General features: G+C 34.7%; 1 protein-coding gene across 4 annotated transcripts in view; it reads right to left on the bottom strand.

Moving 5' to 3' along the window:
* SEMA5A (semaphorin 5A) overlaps positions 1-14,204 on the bottom strand; it is a 199,139-nt gene that overhangs the window by 59,584 nt on the left and 125,351 nt on the right. For 3 of the 4 annotated variants that reach the window (XM_087961101.1, XM_087961103.1, XM_087961102.1), the window contains 6 exons: positions 13,727-13,789; positions 11,463-11,561; positions 9,850-10,063; positions 8,485-8,770; positions 4,487-4,622; positions 2,384-2,588 (listed from right to left, as the gene is read on the bottom strand). In XM_087961101.1, coding sequence (XP_087817227.1) covers positions 2,384-2,588; positions 4,487-4,622; positions 8,485-8,770; positions 9,850-10,063; positions 11,463-11,561; positions 13,727-13,789 — 1,003 coding nt within the window. The remainder of the gene's footprint in view (positions 1-2,383; positions 2,589-4,486; positions 4,623-8,484; positions 8,771-9,849; positions 10,064-11,462; positions 11,562-13,726; positions 13,790-14,204) is intronic. The other variant, XM_087961104.1, reaches the window with a different exon arrangement.

Here is a 14,204-nt window from a genome sequence, read left to right as displayed (position 1 = left end):
TATGAGTCCTTCCAGAGCTCTGACAGTTCAACGTTCATTTCTAATTCTGCCTGAAGGCCACACGTAGACTAGAAACACCTGCATCTACACATCCAGACTTGTATATGAATTTAGATCCAATCTACATACACGTTCACAACAGAGATTTTTTTTCTCAGCTTCATGGGATTCCAAATGATCATTCAGAGGAAGGCACAAGAGTAAAGCACAATCTGGCACATGCTTTATTTTATCTAAAATCTTAAAGGAAGATATGATACAGTAAATTACATAGCTAATTATTAACAATTTATCTTTTTATTTTTTAAATATACTGGCTGCTGGCTGAAACGTAACTAGTAATATCATACTCTGTAAGTATACATCACCTTATATCAGCATAATAAATATACCGCTTTCAACAAATTGCAGTGTGAAAGTTGAGGTCATTGTAAATTAATTCATGTAAGAAACTCCTGCAGACTAAACACACTGTGTACCAACCATTCCATTTTCATTTATCATGAGTTTTAAAACAACATACCAAGCAAGTAAAAAGTAGTGGACAAGGACTAAAAATCCTTGAGCTGCCTATAAATAATAGTCAAGTGAAAAGACATACATTTAATAACAAATTTGCTTCTGAAAATATTTCCATTCAAGTACATTGCTATAATTCTGAGACATCTACTAGTTGTTTAATTACTTTCTTCCAGTTTTAACTCAAACATAAAATGGAAGGCAAAAAATAGATATTGACATTTCAGTGTCTTCAAAACTCACATATTTTCAGGATGATTTATGAACCAATTTTTATTGATTAATCATACTATACACATGTTTTGCTTTATATTCTTCTCAGGTTTGTTAGATTTTTAACAGTGTATACTTAACCTATGGAATCAAAACTTCATTCTAAGTACAACACATTTTAAATACTGTAGTTTCATTATATGGAAATGAATTAACACCAGTTCTAATTATAAATACTATATCCTGTTTCTTATATCTCACATTTATATTAAATGTCATATTTCTGCCTTCATGAACTGATGATTGTAGGATGAACATTATTTTATAAACAAAGCAATTCAGTCATCCTATTCTAACTTACTCCATTTTTATTATTTTATAAGTGGGTTTGAAGATCCATATTCCTCAAAGAAAAATTACATTGTGAAATAAATAAATCATTGTATTTTTTAAACATTAAACACGTCTATACTCCCATGCTAGAAATCATATCATGAAGTTACTACTCTTCAGTTTCTTTTGCCAATCCTTTTAGCAAAAATATCAAATTCAGCTTAAGTACAATGATTGTTTGGAAATCCAGTAACATTAACAGGGGAATGAAGAGTTGAAACAGAAATGTTCTTTTCTTTTTATTACTTTTCTTAAAATACAGATGGTCATATCAGCTTGGATCCCAATAGACAATTGTGTATAGTGGCATTCAGGAAAGATTTGCTGACTTTCATCATTAACAGCTTTCATTTTAAAAAAATGGTACCATACTACATATATAAGGGTCTTGAAGCCACAAAATAGATTGTGAGGATGGAAGGATGACCAAAAAACAAGAAAGAATATGTTAATCCATGAACAGAATTCAGCTTACTTGCATGGAGTAATTGCCACTAATTCACTTAATGTACAAAAGTTTGACAAGTAGGTTTAACATGCAAGTAGCTTTAATAACTCTCAATGGGGAAAACACACATTTGTTTTCCCTTTCTCAGCCATTCCAATATTTTGCAACAGAAGTCACAGTCTAATTAAGCACAGGTACTATAATTAGATATTAACATTTCTAACTAAAGCAATGTCCAACAAAACTACTCAGGTATTTAAGTCAAAACTTTTATTCCTACAGATAAGACATAAATATAGGAATTATTTATCAAGTTTATATGAATTTTTAAACTTGCTTTAATTGTTACATCTTTTAAATCTATGAAGTCCCTAAATACTGCATTTTCTTAGAAATTTCCTTAGAAATAGAGCTGAACATCAAACATGTTTTTCTAAATTTCTAAGAAGAACCCATAGGTCTTTCATTTTAACTTCCAATTCATAAAAATGATTGGCAAACAAACTATAAATGTTAAAATATTTTTTTTCTCTAATAAAGCAAATCTCATGGATAGTTGGATAAATCCATGCATGTGGATTAATGGCTGGCTGGACAGATAACTTAGTATCAGTTCAATTAAAAATATCTGTTGATATGTTTACTTCTTTATTATTGTATATACCATTATTTTCCCCTTGCTGTTAGATTTGTTATTTTACCACTGGTGTTTTAAAGTGCTTTTTGTACTTTAGGTTTTTTTTAAAAAAAAATCTCAGCTAACAAATTACTGAATAATCTATGCATGTTAGAAATAAAGAAAAAAATTACCTGTGGCCAAATAGATTATATGAAAAAGCATTTCTTTTCCTTGTACCACATCCACAACCACATGAGAAAAGCGGCTATTGTCTTCCATGAAGTAAGGAACTGGTGTGATCGGTTGGATCACTTCATGCATCAAAATGAATTTTTGGGCATCTTGGAGATTCCTCTCTGTCAGATTCAAATACAGGCCTTGATCCATGGTGCCACACTGAAAATATATACATATAATGCTGTTTACATCCATTCAAGATTTTTAGAACTTAAGACATATAGTGTATGTATTGTGAGATCCCAAATTATAACAATCTAAAGGCTAACTCTTATAATAAACTGTGCACAACTGACTGGTCATCCAGCTATGTAATATACTTCAATCTTTTTCCTCATTAGCAGATTATCCATATATACCAGGGTGTCAAACTCAAGGCCAGATCTGACCCGCAGGGCACCTTGGAAACAGCGAATCTGGCCCATGGTGCTTCTGCCAGTGAAAATGGAGCTCCGTTTTTGCTGGCAGAGGGTTGTAAGGGGCTGTGGCAGCCAAAAACGGAGCTCAGGAGCCCATTTTGGCTGGCAGAGCGTTTGGGCCACCACAAGTGCCACTGACACAAGTGACGTCAAGCTGGCCGTGCCCATCCTGGCCACAAGATCAAACACAACCCTTATGTGGCACTCAATGAAATTGAGTTTGACACCTTTGATATATACTCTATAAATTTCCACACATACAAATATGTTGCATTGAAGATATCTCAAAAAAGAAATAATAGGTATGTGATGTTTTGATCCTTAAACACTCATATCACAAACAAGAAGTACATAGCACATAGTCCTCCAGATTGTGTTGGTTTTCTGTCCATCCTGTCCATCCCAGCAAGACTTGGAACTCAAAAGCACAAAGCAGACCTCAGCCTCAGTTGTAATTATAATTATAATTATAAAAGGAGCCTCAGGCTCTGTAAGAGAAGGAACAGCAGATCCAATGGACCGAGTCAAAAAAGAAATCAGCATAGAGTCTCTATGTGGCCACAAATGGACTAAGTGCAACCCCACTTGAATTCTGTTGACCCTTATCAAGCTCCACAACAGTGCTATTAGATGAGTAAATTCCTATACTTAGGCATGAGTAGTAATAAATCAATTTAATTGGAACTTCACGTGTGGTCTTGGTATTTCATGCCTGATAGGCTCTGTTTTTCTGTGAGGGCTTCACTATGCATCTACTTTTCCCAATGAAACTCCTCCCCAAAATTAGGTTATCAGGATTATAATTAAGCTGCTGTATTCTAGCCCTCAAGCTTTTCTGCTTCAAATGAGTACAAAATTATAAAGGAGGGTGTAGATCCAACTTTGTTTCTGGAAGCCAAGATGGCAATTGTGAGAAGTTTTTCTTTTGCTCAATTTTACTTGATGCTCTAGTTCTATCTCCTGGAGGAAGCTGATCTGGCAACAGTGATCCATGCTTAGTCCTTAGTCCTTCCTTGGTAAATTAATATAGCACACATCATAGGAACCGCCCCCACAGAGTGTTTTTCAACTAAAGTTGCTGTAAAATTCTTAACCAGATTGTGCTTATTGGTGCCACACCATCCTAATACCTGTTCTACATAAGTTTTCCGTTTGTTTGTAGTGCAATTTAAAGTGTTGAATCTTCCTATTAAACCATAAATAGTTTAGGACAAGAAAACTGAAAGCTCATTTCCTCATATATTGTACAGTTTACAGTTTATGTCTAGGGTCATATCTAAGAACAAAAAGAATCTAAGCAATGAAAACAGAATGATGAGTTTTTAGGAGTAGCAGAATGTGGAATTCACTCCTTATGTAGGGTAGGATAGATGAATACAGACATTTCCAAGAGGAACCAAAAATATCCCAGTTCAATGGACAATGTGTTGCTCTCCCAATGTTATCAGCTTGCAACTTATATCATCATAACCATGGACTGAAAGCTGTCAGTTAAATATTAAATTCAGGATATCTGGGGTCTTTATTATTTTTGCCATGTTTATTTATTTCTCTATTGATCCCTTGTGACTACAAATATTTTAACTTCCTAAAACTGTGAGTGCAATTTGATCAACATGAATTTTTATTTTCAACTACCTGAAAATTAGGATTAGGGTTGGGATAAGGAAGCCAGGCAGAACGAGAGTTTTCTTGGTATTTGAATTGCCCACTAAAGACCTGAATTATGGCAGTCATGTTGAACACACAAACAGCTGAAACAGCTACGCTGTTCCTTTAAAAAAACACAGAGAAAACAGATTATTTTATACAGCCAGTGAAAATTTTCTATAACACTTATAATTCTTTGCATCTCACCTCAGAATAGATGTTAACTATGGAGCATGGTTATTAAGTTAGAATTTTCTAGAATGATAGTCCTGTAAGATCTAGAGCAACATCTCTGGAGGCACCAAGTTGAGAAAGGTTTCTTTGTAGTTTAACGTTATTTTATAATTAACAATCTCATGGTACCTGAGACTATATATAAATTATATATTATGCAATTACTATTCAGTTCTTATCACATACATTACTTTGTTTTGAATGCTACAATAAAAATCTCCAACATTGTACCCTTTCCTAAAATAGCTTAGCTTTAAAAAAAAAAGTATTGCTACAACATGTAGATATTTATTCCTTGAAGAATAAACTAATTACCAGTTGATTAGTTGAGGTAACTAAACAGAAAAGTGGTGATCTAAAATCTTGCTACACATACTTGGGCAAGAAACAAAACCCATTATCATGAAAATAAGCAAGGATAAACGCTCTTCTGTTTAACAATCATTAATATATGCAAGCAGTAAGAATTATATCTTTCATTCTCAAATTATTTGCAAATTACCTAGGATCAGCATTTCCCAATCTTGATATCCTCCAGATGTGCAAGTGTCAGTTCCCCAAATTCTTAGCAACATCCATGCTGGCTGGGGAATTCTGGAAGCTCACACATCTGGAATTTGCTCATGCTGGAAACTGAGTACATGTTCACAGATCCCTTATGTTACTAGACAGCAGTATCTCTTTTGTGACAGAGCAATATACCTGATTCTTAAATAAATGTTTAAGTGTATAGGATCATTTATGCTAAAACCCTAGTTATTCAAAGGGAATACACTACATAGTAATAAGCTGATCAGCTAAGCAAGAATTCAACACACTGAACAGCTATGAAACAAGAGCAAATGACAAGCTAATTTAGTGATAAAGGTGTAGGTAGATTTAATTCAGCAACATAGCAGGTTGAGTGTGAAGTTTTAATAATACTCATGAAACATTTAGCTAAAGTAAGGTAAAAGATATTAAATGTAGAATTAAAGTAGCTGAGTGAATTTTGTTCTATTTTGTTATTCCTGGAATGAAATAACAAAACTATTTTTATCTTAAAGAAGGAAACAGATAAAAGCTAAAAGACTTAATAAATATTTTAATTAATTCTAGACAAAATTGCCACATATATGCCTATAGAAAATGTACATTTACTCCTAACTCAGTGCTTCACAGAAAGAACTTTGGAAAAGTAATTATTCAGATAATACACTGGGCACCCAATTCCATATTGTTTCCTAGAGAACAGTCTGTTAAAATTATTTAATTAATTCACTTTGTATCCTGCCAATACAGGCATCCTGTATTCTGCTAACCCAAATAATAGTCCCAGCACTTGTTCCCATTTGACAGTTTCAAATACCAGTATTATTTTCCCTTTATAGTGTACATTGTGCATGCTTTGCAGAAGTCAGATTTTAGAGCTGAGAGTCTGCATAAGATCTCTAAAAATGTGCAGTTAAATGTATTTGGGAGATTCCCTCCACTTACAGAAATGTATTCCTCTCCTCTTCATAAGCTGAAACCTTCAAATGCTGGAAAGCCACCTTATAGATTTGGGAGTAATAACTTATTCAATTTATACAAAGTCAGAATAACTTAAATTCCAAGAACTCCTTCCCCAAGATTTGCTTCAGCTATATTTCAAGGTGTCTTTGTCAGACCATAGAAAAGTGAAAGGGCAATAAGACAAAGATGCTATTTGATTCATTTCTGTGGCTATAAATGCATATTACAATCATTATGAATCTTACAATTATTAATCTTTTGCTGCAATACACAACGGTAGCGAGCTCTCTAGAAATTATATTGTTTGTAATATGTGGACTATCAGTCATGCAATGCATAAAATCAAACTGAATTATGGAATAAGTTTATATTTAGATACAGACACACAACAAATAGACAGATATATAGAAATAGACATCCAACCATAAAGAAAGTAAAGAAATAAAAATAGAGCCAGTTTGGGGTAGTGGTTAAAGCACCAGGCTAGAAATTGAGAGTTCTAGTCCCACATGAGACAGAAGCTAGCTAGGTGACCTTGGGACAGTCTATCTCTCTCAGCCCTAGGAAGGAGATAGTGGCAGTAGAAAAAAAAATCTGACTTTAAAATGGTCAGATGGTCAGAAGGAAATAAACATACTATAGCAGGGGTCTCCAAACTTGGCAACTTTAAGACTTGTGGACTTCAATTCCCAGAATTCCTCAGCCAGCTTAGCTGGCTGAGGAATTCTGGGAGTTGAAGTCCACAAGTCTTAAAGTTGCCAAGTTTGGAGAATACTATAGAATACCTTTGAAACTACCAAAATAATCAGGGAATTTGCTGTCATTTGAATCAGGAAACTATCAATTTACAGTGACTCCATTGGTTTCCAATTGATTGTTGCATTAAGTTTAACATATTAGTCATTACATTTACATATCTTAGTAAGATCTGGCTGTTCAGATATCTAAGAAATGGCTTGTAAGAGAAAAGGCCTTGCAATGTGCCTCCAGAAGCTAACTGTTCATATGATTATGACAAGATTTACTCCATCATAGCTTTCATCCAGATTCAACTACCTTTCTTGAATGGACCAGGTTCTTTCTGGCATGCATTTTCATTGTGTGATCAAAACAATACTTCATAGTAGGGATCCCCTACCAGGCCGTGGCCTATTCGCAACCAGGTCCTGCGAGCAACACCCCCAAAGGCTTTTCTTCTCTCTTCTGTGAGTGGAGCTTCATGTGCATGTGTGTCAGCCCGCCATTCAAATAGCCCGGTTCCCCGCTCCACCCCTCAGTCGGGCTGCCAAGCAGCAAAGATTGGGGACCACTGCTTCACAAGATCTCTCATCTCCAGTTGAACAATTCATAGTTAAGAAAACATGCTGTAATACAAGGCATGTTTTCATAACTCCTTTGTATATTTTTTAAAAAATAAACCACGTTTACTAATGGAGCTGTTATCTTTGAAAATGGGTAAAACAACCCCACTTTTCCCCCCAAAAATAGGGGAAAAAAAATAATATAGATATAAAACAAAAAAAAAAAAAAAATCGGGAAAAAAAGAGAAAAAAAGAAAAAAAAAAAAAAAAAAAAAAAAAAAAAAAAAAAAAAAAAAAAACACCCCCCCCCCCCCCCCCCCCCCCCCCCCCCCCCCCCCCCCCCCCCCCCCCCACCCAAAAAAAACATCCAACAAAACCCCCCCCCCCCCCCCCCCCCCCCCCCCCCCCCCCCCCCCCCCCCCCCCCCCCCCCCCCCCCCCCCCCCCCCCCACCCCCCCCCCCCCCCCCCCCCCCCCCAAACACAAAAAAGGAACCCAACAAAAAAAGAAAAAAAAAAAAAAACAGTAAAAAAAAAAAAAAAAAAAAAAAAAACAAAAAAAAAAAACAAAAAAAAAAAAAAAAAAAAAAATTTTTAAAAAATTTTTTTATTAAAAATAAAAACGGGCGGGGGGGGCCCGCGGGTAATTCATTAATGTGGCTGATACAAACATTTGAGTATATAATAGTCTCCATTTTTGCCAATTGCTACCATCTTATTAAATTAAAAATTCAAACAAGGAAAGCTTTTAGGTTTGAAAAATTCACATTCATCTAGCTGTTAGTGATATACCCTTCTAAAAGTGATAAATATGCAATCATTTTCTACCAAAATCTTTATCTTAGATTTTTTTCAGTATGGGTTTGTTTTCAAGATTGCCCATTCCTGGATATAAATAGACCTCCTCCTCAAGTTAATTTTGAATGTTCTAGAAAGAAAATACTACATAAACTACATACACATTAGTGGTAAAGATCCCGTAGACTAATTCCAGTTCTGGCAGGAAGAACGTACTCTGTAATTCATTGTAGTAAAATGGAATTTCTCCAGGGTGGGAGCAATTCAAACGAGCTTTCATGAAGGTGGTCCAAGTATCTTCCAGCAAAAATCTGCCACCAATGTCATTCTTACAAACTCGAGCGGCCCGAGAAAAAACTACTTTCCCACAGTCATGTTCCACTGCATTCTCTCGGAAGAAAAAGTAGATGAAGTTTCCGATGTCATATGAAGATACAAAATTTGGTTCTGGAATATATTTTTGGGAAAAAATAGAGGAAAATAAATTTGCTCCCTAAATCAACTCAATCCATCTATACACCCTTATTTCTTTAGGATGTACCTAGGATTCATGCAACAGGCTACTGATTTTGCCCCCCCCCCGCCAATATTTTCCTTAAATCCAAATTTTTATGTAACATTTTTTGAAATTTCCATTCATGTCCACTTACTTCTGTCAATTTTAGTCTGACTTCCTTTCTCCTGCCAAGATTATGTTCATTCAAATAATACCAGGATAAAGCTCAATAATTTAGTAATACATATATACTGTAGTAACTGTCCAAAAACTACCAATGATCTTTTTAATTACAGTTACAGGAGTAACTGGAGTCCAGTTATGGACTCCTTGGTGAACTGTGGTCATTCAGATTGGGAACTCCATTGTTAAGCAATGTAGTTGTAAACTGGAACATCATGGGACTGCACTGACTTAATATGACTGCATGTACAATGGCAGTTTGGGCCAATCTAGTTGCCATTGTTAGGTGAACCTCATGTGATTATTTGACATGGTATCACCATTTGCAATCTCCTGCTGGCTTCACAATTGACTCAGCTTGTTGAAAGTCAGCAACGAAGGTGGTAAATGGCTATCACCTGATCACGCTGAGCTATTTCAACTGCAAGCAAGTTGCCAAGCACTCAAATTGCGAAGATGTGACTGTAGGGATGCTACAATAGCTGCAATTAGGATGGGTGCTTGTAACTCTTCACATTCAGCATTGCTGTAACTTTGAACAAGCACTGAACGAGTGGTTGCTGATTGAGGGCTACTTGTATTAAGAACTAAATAAACATATGCTCTTATATTTTCACAATTAACACTCTGTTCTTTTATATCTTTTCTTTATTTCTCCCCATGCCCCAATTTCATCTAACATGACCAACTTTAATCCTGCACTAATGACATCTAAGAAGTCATTATTCCATATGTGAAGAGGCTGTGGACAAAGCAGCATTAAGTTGTAAGAATGAAGCTTTTTCCTTCAAAATGAATTAATTGAAAGCATTTCCCAACAAATAAAATGTCTCTTCCATATACTCACCATTGAGCCACTTAGAGTTGTACTGTGCAGTCCGAAGTGGAGGAAGAATACCCAAACTGCGATAAATTGCAGGATCTCTCCCTGGAAAGTCCATGACAGTTGCTGCATATAATTCACCAGTGCTTGCCAGGAGAGCTGTAGAATTGTGCTGGGGGCTATAAGGACAGCGTGCCATACCACTGATCTGATCATGTGTCTCCTCCAGGTTACTCAGCTTCATCAGAATATTGGGGAGAGGAAGAATTATTACAAACTGCATTAAAGAATATGAAACCCACAAATCTTGAACATAAACTGAAGAATTTATTTGTACATGTGTCCTGCTTTTGGTTCAGGAACTCCTTCCATTTTTCCCCATATCAACGGTGAATTAATTATTACATAACTCTATTCTTATATTAAATATAAACATAGACATATGCACACAAATAACCGGAAGAAAAAACTGACTTTTAATGTGAAGAATTAAACATGATGTCTTAAATTACATTCTTAATATAGACCTTACTAGTTTAGAGACTTCAAGTTCAATAAAGGGTTACATACTTACAGTACACTTGATCTCATTCACCCTATACAGATTACTATTCACAATGTCCATTATATAGATGACCTTTACAACATATTCACTGTTCAAAATATGCATATTTATTCAGGTATGGAAGAACACGTGGAGTTGAGAGGAAAGGTAATTCCTTCCTCCTTGCTTCCACTGCAGAAACTCGGTCAACAGAATTCCAACCAAACTTTACAAAATATTGAAAAATATTATTTTATTATGTGAATCCATTCACTCCTTCTATCATATACAGACTCATTCAGTTAATCCACAACATGAATACATATTGTATCACAGCACCAGTAAACCAATCTAGCAGTGTTCAAGTATTGCAGGATATGGTACCAAACATTTGAGAGAAAATCACAGTTTTACAAAGACTAAGTTTTTCCATTTCTGGTAGTTCCCTCTTCTTGAAAATGCCACCTATATCACAATAGGGCTTAAAAATAGCCCGAACAGTCATAAATTAAGCTTATTTTGAAGCTTTATTATAAATGATAGGTGCTCCTTACCAATATTGTAAGGTTGGGCAGCAGAACCTTTCATTTTCCAGTGTAATTCCTCTTTGAAAAGTCCCCCATGGCCAGAATGCTTAAAACAGTCTCAGATATTCAGATTGGGCTATTTTAAAGCCTTACAAGACTGAGGAAATTTCTAATCTCAGATCAGCTGTAGATCAGACTCCATGAAAGAGACCATGGCAGACCAGAGAGTTTCTCATTCCAAATGTAATCAACAAAGAAACTCCCAGTTCCCTTTGCCATTTTTTCCTCAGCCATTAATAATATTTATGATTAATAATATAATATGTGGTAATAACATGCTCAAGTCTCTGTTGATATAATATTGGTAATTATAGAATGGATGAAATACTGGAAATTATGCATTATACATTGCAGTTGATAGATGGCCACCAAGTGCATAATGGAGAGTATCCAATTTATTTGTATTTGTACAAGAAATTCCACAATCATAGAAGTCTTCCTCCACTTCTGTCTTATTGAATTATAAAACCTACAGGATTGTAGTGTAGATCCACTCATATTCTTACCGTCCGATTGGTGCAAATGGGTGTAAATGCATTAGTTCCGCATGCAAATAGTCTATCTCCACCAATCAGGAGAACACGGATATAATTCTGGCACTCTTCCTGCCAAAGCAAAGTATATTATTAGTACAATGATACATATTAAGAAACTTGTATAAAGTCAAATTTTATTTACAATTAATTCCTAATGACAGCAACACAATCCATCAATGTGTTCTGTAAGTACTAATACATCAACATATATACTTATTACAACAGCTGTTGATTATAGATTACAGCAATGTTCATTGTGCAGTAAGTGTTTGTGTGGACTTCTATAGAAAAACTATGTTTTGTTGTCTGATGCTACTGTAAACCACTTCATTTATTACAAAGGCTTTCAGATTTACATTAAATGTAAAAAATGTATAAAGATACTACAAATGCATGTTGGTAATATAAATGTGAAGAAGGAATTTTTTACCATCTCTGATGGACTTGAGACAAAGCAAAAAAAAAATTGGAGTAAGATTTACATTTTAAACAGAAGATTCTTAAAGTGACTCTTACTAAGCTTTACAAAAAAAATTATGGTAAAATATAGAAGGAGATAAAATTGAATTTTAAAAGTTGTCAAAAATTAATTTTTCATTCGAAAGAAGATTCTTGAAGGGAATATAAAGATAAAGCCAGAAAGTTTTCTTTTAGGCTTAATGAACAAAGAACATGAACAAAAATTTGGAACTTAGTTGATATATATGCTGATGGTAGAAAGAATCACTATGTACAAAAATGGAAAGATATTTTAATTACTGCAAAAACTGATGGAATTAGCAGAGATGGCTAAATTGACTGCCTTAATAAAAAAAAGAATACAGCTAACTTTGTTTCCACTTGGAAACCACTTCTGAACTTTGTGTTTGAGGTGAACAAAATGAAACATTGACATTAGGTTTTGCTGATAAGATAGGTTTGTTATTATAGAAATGGCTAGTGTATATTATTATGTAAAAGTAAAAAGTTAAGGCTGTATGATATTATCTTATTCTACTGTGCTAAAAAGATTTGGAAGTCAATGCCTTCTTTCTTTTTTTGCCTTTTACTTTACACTTTTTTCTCTTCCCTTTTTCCTCCCACAATTTTCATTTGTCTTTGTATTTTCTATTTTGATAAAGTAATACAAAAATTGAAAAACATAGTACAAAAGTTGAAAAATAATCCTCTCCATTTATTGTACTACACAAATTTTGTAACTATTTAGAATTCAGGCCCTTTAATTCTTTAATTCAGCTTTTTCTTTTTTATATATTCTTTTATTTTTTATATATTCTTTCTATAAACACATGATGATATATGAACCAACCCTAACAAGCCATCAAATAATACTGCAGAAATGCCTTCCTTTGATATCCATTTCAAGATTAGATGTCTTTCAGTAAAGTCAGAATAACTTGTTTCAAAGTTGGAACATTTCTGAGGAAGCTGGAACAGCTTAGAATGGGATGTTAAATTTTCAGAAAGTTTTCACCTTGATTATTTACACACTTTTATTCAATCAGCCCAATTTTTATGGAAAATGGAAAACTTCAGATTTTAGAGTGAGCTTGTAAACTTCAGATTACAACTACATTTGTGCCAGGACCACTTCTGCGTTGAAAGGATTGAACAGTGATATCACTGTTGTCCAGGGGCTGCCCAGTTGGGGGGCCTCCTTTCAGCTCCCTGTTAAGTTGCACTACCGAAATGGTACCCATCTATCTACCCACAATCACCTGCTTTCAAATACTGGGATGGCAGGACCTGGAGTGTGTGATGGGAGCTCACCCCCTCCTGTGGCAGGAATCAGGTCTCAAATGCAAGCCTGCCAATCATCAGTCCTAATGTTATGAGCCACCACACTCCAGAATTTCAGATAATGTCAGTGATTACACAGGGGTATTAGGAGCTGGATATTAGCCCTATTACTAATATACTTGAGTTCCATTTTCAGTTGGCTTGTTTTTTTTCAGTCTTAAAAAAAACCTGTAATCTTTCTTCTATTCTACAGGAATGTTTCTGTTTTTGTTCTTTTTTCCCTCGAAAAACCTGCATTGTGCAGTCTATCCATCAGAGTACTCTTGGCATGAAAATTCACAATAAACATCCAGAAATCATACTAAATCCAGAAGGCAAAATATTGGGAATAACTATTACATGTAATATCGATGCAGTTTTACCACATCCAAGACATCAAGAGAAAAAAAAGAAATAGCCCCATTTAAGACAGAGAAAACTAATTAAGGACTTACCGTTGATTTGCCTTTGCTATAACAAGCTTTTTTAGTAGTCTCATCACAACGCCATTCCACACCCTAATATTCAGAAACATAATGATTATTTGTTCACAAAATCAAATACAATCTGATATTCCCATTGAAAGACAATCATTTTCTACTGAAATCAACATCGACATCAACTTACAAGGAAAATCAAAATGATGATACACACTGAAATGAACATGTAGCATATTTGCTGATTTATGGTAAACTACAGTACACAAGATAGGGATTAACAATGTTCTTTCATTGTTCATGTTCAATTATGAAAATCAAATCATTTACTAAAAGAATATTTATTCCTGTTTAATTGTCTATTACCACCCACTCTTTTTCTCCTCAGTCCCACTCTGATTCTTGAAGTTCTTGGCCAGGTTGAATGAAAGGCCTGGATTAATTATAGCAAAGGAACTCAAGTGTGGGCTGAAACTTCAGCTTTTCTGGACTTTTC

The sequence above is a fragment of the Notechis scutatus genome, chromosome 3 (assembly GCF_049901735.1).
Source record: "Notechis scutatus isolate UNSWTSFEM ecotype Mainland chromosome 3, rNotScu1.2, whole genome shotgun sequence".
Classification (NCBI taxonomy): Eukaryota; Metazoa; Chordata; class Lepidosauria; order Squamata; family Elapidae; genus Notechis; species Notechis scutatus.
Note: the sequence above shows the minus strand (reverse complement) of the source record. Positions and strands in the feature narration are given on the sequence as shown.